A 15,028-nucleotide genomic window follows, 5' to 3' on the forward strand; every position below is an offset into this window, starting at 1 on the left:
TGGTATTCTATTATATACGGTAAAATATATTGTATTTCTATTCTCTATGGCATTTCATATAGGCTTTTAGCTTAAAAGCATGCACATTTGGAGAAATATTGATGGATTCTTATATGTTTAAGTCAATTTCATCACAATGAGTTCTGGATTCTGTGTTTTCAATTCATACTTGCAGCCGGAGGGCGCTCTGTGCACCTTTAGTCCACAAATTCATATAAAGAAGAAAAGGAACCAGGAACTAACGGCATGTCTTCTAGAGATCGCTAACCATGGCTTTAACATCCAGATAAACAGAAATAAAAGAAGACATTCTATAGTTTCAATAGATATATTACTTATGTCTCTATGACAAGAAATGACAGAGTATTTTAAGTCTGTTTTGCTGCAATGTGAAAAAAATCCTGCAAAACGCACCGGCACGTTAACGGACTCCAGAGAGTTAAAACAGGTCTTTGTTCCCTTTTGTTTTTTTACATAATCTTCAGCTGTGGAGGTGAAGATGACATCTCCCATGATTCCACAGTCATTCACAGCGTCATCAAGTTACCTTGTTATTGTTTTGAATAAGCGGCCTCTAGTGGCGAAACTTACATACTGTGCCTTTAATGAATAGAAAGTTTTTAAAAAAGCCATTTATTTGAAATAGAATCTTTTTTAACATTATAAATGTCACTTTTGATCAATTTAATGTGTCCTTGCTGAATAAAGTATTAATTTAAAATAAATAAATAAATATTGCTGACCCCAAACATTTGAACAGCACTGTATATCAGGTTATGTTTTTATGCACGATAAAGCAGTTTCTTGTGTGTCTCTTTCACCTTGCTCCTTGCTGTAGATCATCATGAGGCAGAACTTGCGGGAGAGGCCGCAGATGGCACGTGTGGGCAGCGCCAGCAGGGATCCAAAGCGTTCGCCGTGAGGTTGGCTGAAACAAACCACGGGGTCCGGAGCACTGGGGGAACCCACATACTCGCCCCATTTCAAGCCCTTTATCCACGGCAGAGGACTCTAGAGATGACAGGAGATGATTTAAAGGCTTTAAAAGATCATTTGGGATTCAAATAAACTAGTATTTATTTTTTGTCCATTACAATGTTATATATCAAGTGCTGAGAAAGAGCTGAAATTCATATATGGTAATGGACATTTTCTTTTTGTCCAATCAGAGCAGAACAGGCTCTTGGAAAGGAAGGGTTTAGGGAGAATGAAACCTTTCTTGAACCATTTCAGAGACTGAGAGAAAAGAGCTGATGCTGCAATGTATATTATGAGTGTTTTTGACCTTGGATGCATGTAAACCTATTGTAGTAGACACTTTAACATAACCTTTAAGCTGTTTAATGTCAAACTGCGTCACTGTGTGTTTGACGCACCGGGTAGGTGGTTTCTTTGGGCTGTTCCCGGCTCTCTCTGAAGGCTAGCTGCACCAGGAGGCCCATGGCCGCGGGCAGTTCTGCCTCCGATAGGAGTTTGGTTCCGGCTCGGCTGATGTGGGAGGCGTTGAACAGCTGTCTGGGAGTTTGGCCGTACGTCTTGATCATAGTTTCTAGAGCCCGACGCTGCACAGGGTCTTCAACAGCAGATACGTCCATGCCAAAATAAGTCTAAAGAGAGAGGGAGGGGAAAAATCTGATTTATTTACGGATGCTTGTTAACAGGATGAAACGTATCTCTGACATGGGTTTATCAATGTCGAATTGATTAGAGAAATTGAAAGGGCAAGTGTCAGATGGCCGGTATACAGTAATGCTGATACATACACTACTGTTCAAAAGTTTTGGGTCAGAAATATATATTTTTTAAAGAAATTAATACTTTTATTCAGCAAGGATGCATTAAATTGTTCAAAAGTGACAGTAAAGACATTAAAAAGATTCTATTCCAAATAAATGCTGTTTGTTTGAACTTGCTATTTATCAAAGAAACCTGAAAAATACGTTTATTATGGTTTCCATAAAAATATGAAGCAAATAAATATGATATGGTAAAAAAAAAAAATGTTTCTTGAGCAGCAAATCAGCATATAGAATGATTTCTGAAGGATCATGTGACACTGAAGACTGGAGTAATGATGCTGAAAATTCAGCTTTGAATAAATTATATTGTAATATACACAACAATAGAAAACGAGTATTTTAAATTGTAATAATTTCTCACAATATTATTGTTTTAACTTTATTTTTGATCAAATATGCAGCTTTTTCAAAAACATTAAACAATCGTACCGACCCCAAACTTCTGAATGGTAGTGGCCCTAAAATAAGCTTAATTTCTTTTAAGCACAAAATCATTTTTGGGGATAAAATATATCCTAAACATGTTTTTGACAGGCTTTGATCCACTCATAATTTTTTAAAAGATCAAAAGACAGAAAATATCAGCGTTAAGTGTGCTAAAGCTGTATGTAATAAGGAATCGTACTGCAGGATGAAAGACATTGATGGCCTGGACTGCAGCTTTGCCCTTTTGCTTGAGCCCAAACACCAGGTCAATCCACTGGCAGAGCGTCTGGGAGACTTGATCCGATTCCAGAGCCTGTCTGTGGATGAGGATGAAGAGTCGCGGGTCATTCCTGGCCCAGGGCGGCAGATTCACGTGGTTCACCCGCTCGCTGTTCTGCCGCACGCCAAAGTCAAAACCTGCCAGAGGGGAGAGTGGGAAATACCACGCTAACATTAGAAGAGGAAAGTTGTTTTTTAATAATATGATTTGACAAGAATGCTTTACATAAATATTCATTGGTTACATCTTGAAGATCTAGGTTACTTAAAGGTTATTTTCTTTTTTTTTTTGATTGTGACATTTTCTTTGGATGCTAGAAGAAGAAAACAAGGTGTAAAAAGAGTGTCCACCTTCTCTGTTGACCAGAAACTCAGGCAGGTAGAAGAACTCTGGGATGAGCTCTTTGACATCCGTCATGGACTCGTAGGACGACAGACGCCACGTGGTGTTCATGGAGTGGAACGTTCGGTCAGGAATATCAAAGCTCTGGTCTGCGAGACACACAAAACCTTTCATGAGTTTCTTGTGTAACCTGATATGGATAAACCAACTGAACTAAAAATAGACAGAGAAAGAAGGAAAGAGGCTTGATGAAAGGCCTGATCATCTTTCTGAGGCTAATGCATGTAGAGTGAGACTTCAGAAAGGCCCTTTTCAATGACAGCCTTTAAAAGCATCACACTGACATGTTTGAAGACCTCGCTGCAAACGCAGGTGCTGTTAAATATTAAAAACGTAGCGATGCATAATCTTAATTGTAGAGGGTGATGCTGCAAAAAACGAGTTATGAACAGATGATGCATTCAGTGTTTTTTAAGGGGTGGTTGCATTAGATTTTAAGTGCTTGATTTCATGTTGCAGAGCTTTAATTTTCTTGAATATGCAAATAATAAACATTTACATAATAATGTACAAGAGGATGTGTTAAAGGTAGGGTTGGGAATCGTAAGAATTTTTCCGGTTCCGATTCCTGTTCTGCCTAACGATTCCGGTTCCGGAACAACTAATAAAAAATAATAGTAAGGGAAAAATGCACAATACTCAACTCAAACATGCCTTTTTGTGTTTACTATTCTTATAAAATGAATTTAACAGACTGCTAATCTCATATTCGCTAACACTTATCAGGCCTACATTAACATGAACTAATAATGAACTGCATTACTACAGCATTTATTAATATTTGTTAATGTTAACATTTACTAATACATTATTAAAATCAATAGTTGTATTTGTTAACATTAGTTAATGAACTGTAAACTAACACAAACAAACTATGAACAGCTGTATTTTTATTAACTAAGGTTAAAGATTAACAAATACATTAACAAATGCATTGCTCATGGTTAGTTCATAAATAAACCTTATTGTAAAGTGTTACCAGGTGAAACAGAATATTTTTCACTTGGTAACACTTTAGGTGAAACAGAATATTTTTGTAAATTGGATTCATAGATTGTTTCTGAAAGAATGATTCAGTGATAGACACACAGAAAATTTGTTGCCCCCTAGTGGCGTAACAATGCAATCGATACAGTCGTTATTTGAAGTCCAGTTACTTTCAGAAGGTAATTTATTATATTTTGATCGGTAACATCAGCGCTTCTATCTGAATAATAAACTTTTGTATACTTCTGTTATAATTGGAATATTTGTCAGACAGAAATAATGATACTGTGCGTTTGAAAAGATTGTGAAGCTGTTTATATCTACACATGACAACTCTCTTCAGATCAACGGCAGCGCGAACGCAGATTTGAATGTCGAGATTTAATTTTTGTCAAAGGTTTAATAAACATGGGTGAATCGTTGTCTTTTAGGAATTAGATCATGTGGGTGATGAAATTGAGAACGCGATCTTTTAAAGATTAATCGTGCAGCTTTGTGCATCTCTCTCTCTATTGATATCTGACGTATACGAGTAGCGCGAGGGCTTTTCAGTGCATTCATTGCTATAATATTCATGAGATGAGACGTCTCTATTAAAGAATTCGCTCCCTGCATTTCACCCACCCATCACACCAGAACCGTTTTCGGAACCGAAACGTAGAAATTTTGCACGGTTCTGGTTCTTTCCAAAAAACACTACCGGTTCCAGATGAGAACCGGTTCTTGGTTCCCAACCCTAGTTAAAGGGGACCTTTAACAAGATGTAATATAAGTCTCTGGTGTCTCCAGAATGTGTCTGTGAAGTTTCCGCTCAAAATACCCCACAGATCATTTATTATAGCTTGTCAAATTTGCCCCTATTTGGGTGTGAGCAAAAACACGCTGTTTTTGTGTGTGTCCCTTTAAATGCAAATGAGCTGCTGCTCCCGCCCCCTTTCCAGAAGAGGGCGGAGCTTCAACAGCTCAACAACAACAAAGCTGGAGAATCTCACGCAGACATAATGATGACCTTTAAAGGATCATGCAACACAGCAGTGATTTTCCATATATTAAAATGTTTTAGTAAAAATATGCAGATTAATATTGCTATTTAATAATATATATTCTAAGAAATATTAAATATCCTTTGTTGCATTAATTTAGTGAAAAATAGTGTGGAAACGTTTTTACTCGACTGTTTTTGTTTAACATTAAATATTTATCAAAAGGCTGAACAATTGTGAAAACTTTTATAAAAGTCTGAACTGACCTTGATAGGCCAGAAACATCTTGGTGAAGGGAGGCAGCCTGACAAGGAAGTGAAGGACAGTGCCGCTGTTGGAGTAGTGAGAGCCGTAGTGATAAGGCTGGACAGGTGGCATGGGGTCATCCTCTCTCTTGCCCTTCTTAAACTCCTCTTCCAGATACTGTGAAGGAAATCAATGTTAGTTACACTTACACATGACATCAGTGGTAAACATGTAAGCTCTAAAAGCAATATAAACACAAATGATCAAAGAGTGTAGAATGAAACAGGCTGTGTTCCAAAACCTTGCTGTCTACTATGTCAGAATTTGGCTTATGCATAATGTCTTAGAAGGCAACATAATGTTGCCACCTACTGTTTGGAAAGGCCTTCATGCTGGGAGTGCGCCTGTGAATCCTAAAAATGCTGCCCATGTAGGCAGCTCAGCAGGTTTTGGAACAGAGCCACAGTGTGATTGGTTAACAGTCGCTGGTGTAAACAGGAATTAAAGCCCTGCAGTGCTGCAGTACCCTGTAATTGTCCACATAACGGTCCTCCTTCTCTTTAGACTGCACTGCAATGGGTTTGCTGAGGTTCCTGTTACATCAAAAAGACAAACAGAGTGTCTCTCTCTTCATTTGCATATACATGTCAAAATTTGTAATGTTTTTGAAAGTCTCTTACATTCTCCAAGACTGCATTTAACTGTTTTCTATGTGAATATATAGTAAAATGTAATTTATTCCTGTGATCAAAGCTGAATTTTCAACATCATTACTCCAGTCTTCAGTGTCACATGAACCTTCAGAAATCATTCTGATATGCTGATTTGCTGCTCAAGAAACATTTCTGATATTATCAATGTTGAAAACAGTTGTTCTGCTTCAGATTTTTGTGAAAACAAACTTTTATTCAGCAAGGATGCATTAAATTGATCAAAAGTGGACAATTTAGACATTTATAATGTTACAAAAGATTCTATTTCAAATAAATGCTGTTCTTTTGAACTTAAATTCTAAAAAAGAATGTATCACGGTTTCCATAAAAATATGAAGCAGCACAACTGTTTTCAAACTTTATAATTTATATGAGAATTTATAAGTATTTTATACTAATGTTCAGTATGAAATTTCCCAATTCTGATGCTGATGCAATCAGCTGTTTTATCAGATACATCAGGCTATCACTAATGAAAAACAGCATTCAAATACAGTAATGATGTTGAAGCAGGGCTGGTTCTGACCTGTAAATGGATGCCTCTTGCAGGTCCAGAGTCTCACTGATGTAGTCTCTCAGGATGAAGGGGAAGACGGGATACTGCATGAGATCGTTGAAGGAGCGGCCCGCGTGCTTGTTGAGATGGGTGAGGTACTCAAAGTTGGTTATCTGTCCTGAGCTCCACAGGTGCGTGAGGGCGGTAATGTTGCCGTACTCCAGCAGGTTGGGCAGCTCTGACGTCAGGATGTTGTGGTAGACGTCATCACGGAACTGAGACGGAAACGAGAGAGAGTGGAACAAACAAGAAGTTAGGGATGGGCAAAATTCTGAATTTTAAAAATTTAAATTAAATCCACCGCTAAAAAACAAATAATTTTCACTAAATTATAAAAATCAAACTGATTCAAATAGTATAATCATACAAAGAGAGACATAACAAATATATACATGACAAAAAGATTGTATGTATTTAAAATAAATAAATATTCACACAACAGATTAAATCCAAATATATAAATATTAGCGCTAGGGATGTCCAGATGATGATGATCGGAAATCGGGCCCGATCATGTGGTTTCAGACTCGATCGGAATCCGACATTACCTCCCGATCAGGACTCGGATATATATGTATTAGGGGTGCAGCGGTTCTAGGTAAAAAAATCAAACCATACGGTTCTCCACTTACGGACCGCACTTGCACTGCGGTCCATCTCGAATGACGACGCATCTATTGGTTAATATGGTTTGTTTAAAATAGCAACGTGGAAAACAGACAGAGTTTAGATAATGTATGTTTCAGTCGAAAGATGCACAAAACGTTACAACAACAATAATCAGAAAGTGTGGACAAAACAGTCACTCTTTGTAAACTGTTAACTGCGAGTGCCGTCTGCTCTCATGTCCAGTCATTTACGCCGTCATCACCCGGGTGTTGACAGCGTGCGAGCGCAGGTGAGACCTGAACAGCACACGTTGCTGTCTGTGTTTAAACTAACTCGTTTAAGCCTTGCTGATTTAAACCTTCAAGAACAAGACGCGAAAGAGAACTCGCACACGCTGTGAGAAGATTTGTGTGCGCTCATCCGAAGCGCGCACACGCTTATTCCAGTCAGCGCGCAAATACTGAGTTCTCTTTCAAGTCTTGCGCTTCGGCGGACAAATTCATACAAAAATTGTTAACATGCCCGTCCTAGCGTGTATCCTAGCAAACATAGTCGGTTATGTCTTAAGTGAACGTATATTAGTCGAGAAAGACAGTGGAACAGTATGTACTGGATCGTGCATGTCTTAAAGGGAAAACAACTATTCCTGCTGCCTGTATTTAATGTTAAATCAAACAACAAATAACAAAGAAATCACTCACTGCTCTTGACTGAATCGTTTTTGTAACTTCAATAATGATTAATCTTTATTTATTTTATACAGTAAATAATGTGCAGTGATATTTTATATTTGATTACTATTTGAAAACTGTTAGATACCTAAAAAACCTGAAAAGCACTGTTCCTGGATCTGTTTTTTCACTCTTCTTTATTCTTTTTTATGTAGGCTATTGAGTATCGGATCGGGACTCGGTATCGGCAGATACTCAAAATCAAATGACTCGGACTCGAGGGCAAAAAAACGTGATCGGGACATCCCTAATTAGCGCTGTCAATCAATTTGATAAAATCAACTAATTAATCGCACGTTTCTATAATTAATCACGATTTATCACACCTAACAAAGTTTAATATATTTTTATATTGTAATACTTTCACATTGAATCTCCAAAATAATGTACAAACAACATAAAGACAGTATATTTTAAATATTTGTTTAATGACATCTTTTTACTAAGCACTATGAATGAAGGCCAGTATCGCTGATACCAGTACTGATACTGACGCCTTTAATAAATTGATTTTTTACTCGATTTAAACCATTAATTATTGCCATTCAATATTACAGTATAATTGAAAGCCATAATTTTTAACATTTAATAGGCTTAAAAATATATAACAACTTTTATTTTAAGTCAAATCTAAAACAATCTTCACATAAACCTACTGCAATAAATTTGAAATTTAGCTTTATTTTTAATATATCAAGGGTCAATGCTAAAGGTTTTTTCTACTGGCCCAGTTGGGCCGGTTCAGATTCTTACCTGCCCTAAAATAAAAATAAAAAAGTATTGTTTTCATTGTTTTTGACCTATGTAACCTTGTAAACAGTGCTTTTCAGGTAGGTCTAACAGGTAAATATACAGAAATTGAATAATTTTATATATAAAACATAACAGAGGCACTCTAGTACACATTTAAGTTCTTTTTTGTGTCTTATCGAGCTTGAATGGTTAAATAGCGCTTGAATGAATGATGGCATGATCATATATAATGCTAGCCAAAGGATGCCAGGAAAAAACGAATGCTGCGTTAATTACGTTAAATATTGGTAAAACGTTTAACTGAAAAAATTAATTGCATGTGTTAACACATTCATTTTGACAGCCCTAATAAATATAAAATAAATAGATTTCAGACACTGATGTTTATATCATATTATATATATTTATATAATGATTACTAATATCAATATTTCTAAATATAGCCCATATGTTGTGTGCAGTATATGAAACGTTACTTAAAAACTACACTTGCAGCAGTTACATTGCTATGCTTTCTTGTATTCAAGTACCATTACCAGACCTGAACATCATAAAACTCATACAAGCCCTGTGTAGATCATGTGTTTGACAATGGCATTGTTACCTTGGTGGTATCAAACGCCAACAGCAGCGTCCTGCCGTTGGTGAGGAAGATCTCCATAGCATTATCTCTGAGCTGCCACCAGCGCTTGTGAACCTCCTTTATCTCCTCATACGTCCAGGAGAAGGAGGCCGGTTCCGTCTCTCCATGAGGACTCTGGTGAAAAGGACACATTGTGAACCTCTAAAACACATGAAAGCCTCATAACATCTATTAGTGGTGGGTGGAATGACCAAACTTTTAAATATCACCATAAAAGTGCCATTATTTAGTTGCTGGAAAAATAATGAGAATTGTTTTAGATCAGGGTCATTATTGTTAACTAAAATTAATACTCATACTATAATAGACTAGTTTAAATAATAATACTCATAAAAATAATAATACTAATGTAAAGCCTATTTTCTACTATAACATAGTACTGTATATACTTCCTAACGTTTAAAAAAAGTACATACTTGGTTATCAAGCGTCTCAGCAACATTATCCTCCACAAAGTACATCCCAGATTTTCCTGCAGAGCCGTAAAACACAACAGATTATGTTAGCAGTCACTTAATCATGTGATGGAGGTTCAGAACAGAGAGGATGGATGAGTCTTACCCAGCAATAGCTCTCCTGCCGTCTCTCTGGAGGGCGCCACGCTTATGCACCTTCTCGTGAACCTAAATCAGAACAGAAAATGTTTTTAAAGTAATTCTGCACTGTGGCTCTGGGGATCAAACCTCAATGTGAGACGGGTGTTGCGTGAGTACCTGATGGGCTCACTGGTGGCTTTGTCCTTCACTATGGAAGAAGAAGAGTAAGCCTTGTCCTCAAACAGGAAGGCTAGTGGAGCCTTGACAGCATCTGTGACGGGCAAACCACAAGCATGAGATCAATCCATCAGCTGATCAATCGTATTACAGGTTTTGGTACATATTTTTTAGTGTCATACTTATTTGGTAATCTTGAAAAATGCGCAGGTCACATTTAACCCAAAGTCCAAAAAAGTAATTAATTAATTGATTAACTTTTGACTTATTCATTTACTTATACCTACTTATTTATATACTAATTGTCTTATTTTTTTACTTTACTTATATTTGTTTGTTTACTTATTCAATTATTTATTTATTTACTTACTAATTTTACTGATTTCAATATTTATTTATTATTAAATAATAAATACATTTTTATTTATTATTTAAAAATTATTTGTTTACTTATTAAATTTCTCATGTAATTATACTTATTTATTTACTAATTTTACTGATATACTTATTTACTTATTAATTTACTTACTAATTTAGTTCCCCAATTTCACTTATATACTAATTTTCTTATTTATTTATTTACTTACTTATTAAATTACTTATTTACTAGTTAATTTTACTGATAAATGTATTAATTTACTAATTTACTTACAAATTTAGCTCCCAATTTTACTTGTATACTAATTTTCTTATTTATTCATTTATTTATTTACTTACTTACTTATTAAAATTACTTTACTTATTATTGTTTACTTATTAATTTACCTACCAATTTAGTTCCCAATTTACTAATTTTCTTATTTATTTACTTACTTATTAAATTATTTATTTACTTGTACTTATTTACTTACTAATTTTACTGATATACTTATTTACTAATTTACTTACTAATTTAGTCCCAATTTTAATGATATACTAATTTTTTATGTATTTACTTACTTATTATTTATTTACTTACTTATACTTACTTATTTACTTACTAATTGATACACGCATTTACATATTTATTATTATTTACTTATTAATTTACTAATTTAGTTCCCTAATTTTACTTCTATACTAATTGTCTTATTTATTTACTTACTTATTAAATTATTCATTTACTTATACTTATTTATTTATTAATTCTACTGATATACTTATTTACGTATTTATTTATTATTTTCTAATTTACTTACCAATTTATCTCCCAGTTTAACTTAGATACTAATTTTCTTATTTATTTATTTATTAAATTATCTATTTACTTATACTTATTTAATATTTACTTATACTAATTTTACTGATATACTTATTTATGTATTTACTAATTTACTTACTAATTTAGTTCTCAATTTTACTTATATACTAATTTTCTTATTTACTAACTTATTAAATTACTTATTTATATACCTACTAATTCTACTGATATACTTATTTACATATTTATTTGTTGTTGTTATTATTATTATCATTTATTTATTAATTTATTTCCAAATTTTACTTCTATACTACATTTTCTTATTTATTTACTTACTTAATAAATTATTTATTTACTTACTAATTCTACTGATATACTTTATTTAGATAACTTAATTTAGTTCCCAATTTTACTTATATACTAAGTTTCTTATTTATTTATTTATTTATTTACCTACTTATTAAATTTACTTGGGGTGAAAAATGACCTAGACATGTTGATTTGTTTATGCTTTGAGTAAATAAACTGCACATGAAAATACAAAGAAACTTTCTAGGTAATCTAGAAAATAGTATATTATAAGCTGATGTAATGTTCTTTCTTCAGCTCCAGTCAGAGGGGAGGAAGCTCACCATCTAGCTTGCGACGGTCTTTGAGCAGATATTTGTTAGGGATGGTCAGGTAGCAGCGCTGGAGGCGTCTCCGCTCTCGGTTGGGTCCCTCGGTGGGATCCAGCTGCCAGGAAGTGGGGTAAGATGACTGATCGTACCACACCGCCCTGTTCCATGGGAAAAAAATAACATTGTACGTGTTTGGAACAACATGAGGATAAGTATATGATGACATGAACTATTTTTGTCGGTTCTAGTGAGCGATGCTGACCGGTCATGAGTGAGCTGCTGCACGAGCTCCTGCCAGTGGCGGCTGGCGCTCAGGTCGGTCTTGTAAAGGCCTCTGATGTGCTGCATGACCTTCTTCCGCTCCATTCCCTGCCTGAGAGACACGTTCTGAGTGATGTCAGCGGCGATCTTCGAGATGTCCTTCGACTTCCCATCCAGCCTCTGCAACAAGCTGAAACGGAGAACAGAAAAAACTGCTAAGAAGTGCATGCACATGCATCATTTTGACATTTTTGTGTTTCTCTCAGAGCACTCACCTCCTCTGTGTGTTGGCCAGCTTTTTTTCCCAGGCTCCTTTGCTGGTTCTTGCCTCTGACTCATATTTCATTTGCTCCTTGATAAGGAATAGTGAAACAGTACAATCAACCTCAGCAAGTAAAAGCAAAGAATACATGAGTTATTATTTGGATTAGTGTTTGCTCTGGTTTTACATACATGCATTTGGAAGATGCTTTTATCCAAAGTGACTAACACTGCATTAAGGTACACATTTGCTACTCTACTGTGTTAAACGTATGACCTCGTCGAGTGTGTTTGGACATGCACACCTCTTTGATGGCTTTCAGGAGGTCTGGTTTGGCTGGAGCGCTCGGTGGGATGCATCGGTGGCCACAGAGTTTCAGCGCTGTCATGAAGGTGTTGGCAGCCACCTGCTCTTCTTTGCTCAGGGCGTCTTTGTGATCGTGTAACAGCTCGTACAGATACAGAGCCAGCTTGGGCCCATGCTAATAATAAACACAAGCACAACACAAAACAGGAATGATTACAGGAACCTGTCTTTTGAGGAATTATGATTAGAAACAATCGTCATTGTGGCTGCGTGAGATTCTCCTGCTTTGTTGTTGTTGCTGACTGGTGCAATTTCAGAACTTTTGCAAGCTGTGGCAGTTATTATACAATTTTTTCCCACTAAAACTGTTGTGGTAAATTTCTGTTATGTGTAGTTTTTATCCACATTTGCACAAATTTAGGTGTTATTTAATTGCTTTACACAAGAGTTTTTGGGTCTCTGAGGGTTAATGATCTTCTTTTTGTTTTTTTTGCCAGTCTACAGTATAATGGAGAAAGCAGCAGTGGTGGAGGACTGAATACAGCACTAGTGAGAGGATGGCACTGCTGCTATGGAAACAGTATCATGAAGATGTTTCTGTGGGTTATTTACTGTATGACAGAGGAGAGCTGTGGCAGCGCTGCATGTGCAAAATCAGCCCAGTGAAATGTCACTGTCGTCCTCCCAATAGAGGAAGTGTGCATGTGTGTTGTCCTTTTATTGGAAACACTAATCTGAAAACTGTCAGCAAATAACTAAAGCAAAATGTCACAGAGTCTCTGGCCGGCATGTAAAAACAAAAAGCCATTTCTGTCAACATATCGGCGTGTCAATCTCGTGATGTGTTTATTGTCCTCACCTCGAGGCCGGGACTGAGGCTTTCTCTGAGGATCTCAGAGTAGCTCTGCTCGTGGACAAACTCTAGCGCCTCCCTCCTGTCCTCCAGAGGAACCGCGGGGCTGAGCGTGTGCACCAGCATGCGGCCGATCTGAACCCTGAACGTGTCACGACAGGACCAGAGGATTCGCCTCCACTGCTGGCGAGGGGCGCCGCCACGACCAGTGCTGCCCTGAGGAGGTAAAACATCATACAAACTCACTGTGTTATTGAACGCAGGGCCAGTGAGACACAATAGAAAGATATAACACTATCATGTAACTATGCAGTCATCATATGCACACAAGTCTTTTGAAAAGACCATGTTAACGGACCAGGATTCTAAACCAAACTAAAACTATAAAAAATTCATTAACTAAAACCATAAAAAAAAACAAAAAAAAACATATTCATTACTTGAAATAAAATATATATATTTTTAGTTGAAGTACTAAAATAACTAAAAAAAAAAAAAACCCTGAAACTTAATATATTATATTTAAAAAGACATATTAACATATTAAATGCAACATATTATATACAAAACAAATAAAAAAATTACAAAATTGCACAACAAAATTGCTAAAACATTAAAATTTAAATTAACACAAAATATAAAAATAAAATCCAATCAAATATTAACAAAAAATATAATAGTATAACAATGTTATTAAAATAACACTGCAATAAAGTAGTTTCACAATCCCTTCTGGATGGATGGATGGATGGATGGATGGATGGATATATATATATATATTTATATATATATATAAATATATATATATATATATATATATATATATATATATATATATATATATATAACTATAAAAATCTGTAAATATTGCAGTTCATTCATATTTTTAAAAAATAAATATTTTTTAAATATAAATATATATAGTATAGTTGCACTATACACTAATTAATCACATTAATCATAAATAATTAAATATAACAATATTTACATAGAATGGCCCCCATTTATTTATTTAAGACATGTCAGCAAAAAGGCTATTTTCATGGCAAATAAACAACAAAATTCATACAATTAAAAAAAAACTATAGATGACATTTCAGATTAATACAATATTAAATAGAAACTTTTTTTAAATACATCAGTTAAACATCTCTGAATAAAACTGCTTTCTATTTACATTAAAAACACTGCAGTCCAGTAAAATATGTTTAATATTCATTGTAGTTTGACATGGAAGGTATGATGGTGGTAGAAAGGCCCCCAAATGAGAACAATATTTACATAGAAAAGCCCTCAAACGAAGATAATTGTGGTGACCAAAGGCCAATCTATAATTTCTCTTGAACAATATGCACTGAATACCAAAAATATAACCAGTAACAAACAAAAAAGGATCATTTGATTTCATGTTGAATTTAAGAAACACTGACGTCTACTGTAAGTGACTTACCAAGCTGATCTTTATGCCCTCCATCATTAATTTGAGAATGTCTTTGCTGAAGCTTTTCATGTTGCCCGGCGGGAGCGGGGTGGAAGGTGTGGAGCCGTTCTCCTCGGACGTCTGTTCGCCAGATAACGGCATGGACATCGAGTGATCAGGAGACTCAGGGAAGTTCAGGAGGTCAAAGAAATCATGGTTGATGTCTGAAGAGTAATGACAAACTGTTATTTATTCTTGTTATCACTAACAAAAAAGTACCATGGT

The 15,028-nt window shown here is 35.3% G+C and overlaps 1 protein-coding gene across 7 annotated transcripts in view; it reads right to left on the reverse strand.

The window, feature by feature from the left end:
• lyst (lysosomal trafficking regulator) overlaps window positions 1-15,028 on the reverse strand; it is a 104,951-nt gene that overhangs the window by 11,818 nt on the left and 78,105 nt on the right. For all 7 annotated transcript variants that reach the window (XM_067385658.1, XM_067385656.1, XM_067385659.1 and 4 more), the window contains 17 exons: window positions 14,774-14,967; window positions 13,330-13,539; window positions 12,469-12,645; window positions 12,178-12,254; window positions 11,904-12,092; window positions 11,654-11,799; window positions 9,842-9,935; window positions 9,690-9,751; window positions 9,545-9,600; window positions 9,090-9,242; window positions 6,363-6,607; window positions 5,650-5,716; window positions 5,144-5,300; window positions 2,856-2,996; window positions 2,425-2,642; window positions 1,377-1,607; window positions 822-1,011 (listed from right to left, as the gene is read on the reverse strand). In XM_067385658.1, the coding sequence (XP_067241759.1) occupies window positions 822-1,011; window positions 1,377-1,607; window positions 2,425-2,642; window positions 2,856-2,996; window positions 5,144-5,300; window positions 5,650-5,716; window positions 6,363-6,607; window positions 9,090-9,242; window positions 9,545-9,600; window positions 9,690-9,751; window positions 9,842-9,935; window positions 11,654-11,799; window positions 11,904-12,092; window positions 12,178-12,254; window positions 12,469-12,645; window positions 13,330-13,539; window positions 14,774-14,967 (2,607 nt within the window). The remainder of the gene's footprint in view (window positions 1-821; window positions 1,012-1,376; window positions 1,608-2,424; window positions 2,643-2,855; window positions 2,997-5,143; window positions 5,301-5,649; window positions 5,717-6,362; window positions 6,608-9,089; window positions 9,243-9,544; window positions 9,601-9,689; window positions 9,752-9,841; window positions 9,936-11,653; window positions 11,800-11,903; window positions 12,093-12,177; window positions 12,255-12,468; window positions 12,646-13,329; window positions 13,540-14,773; window positions 14,968-15,028) is intronic.

The sequence above is a fragment of the Chanodichthys erythropterus genome, chromosome 5 (assembly GCF_024489055.1).
Source record: "Chanodichthys erythropterus isolate Z2021 chromosome 5, ASM2448905v1, whole genome shotgun sequence".
In the NCBI taxonomy this organism is placed as follows: Eukaryota; Metazoa; Chordata; class Actinopteri; order Cypriniformes; family Xenocyprididae; genus Chanodichthys; species Chanodichthys erythropterus.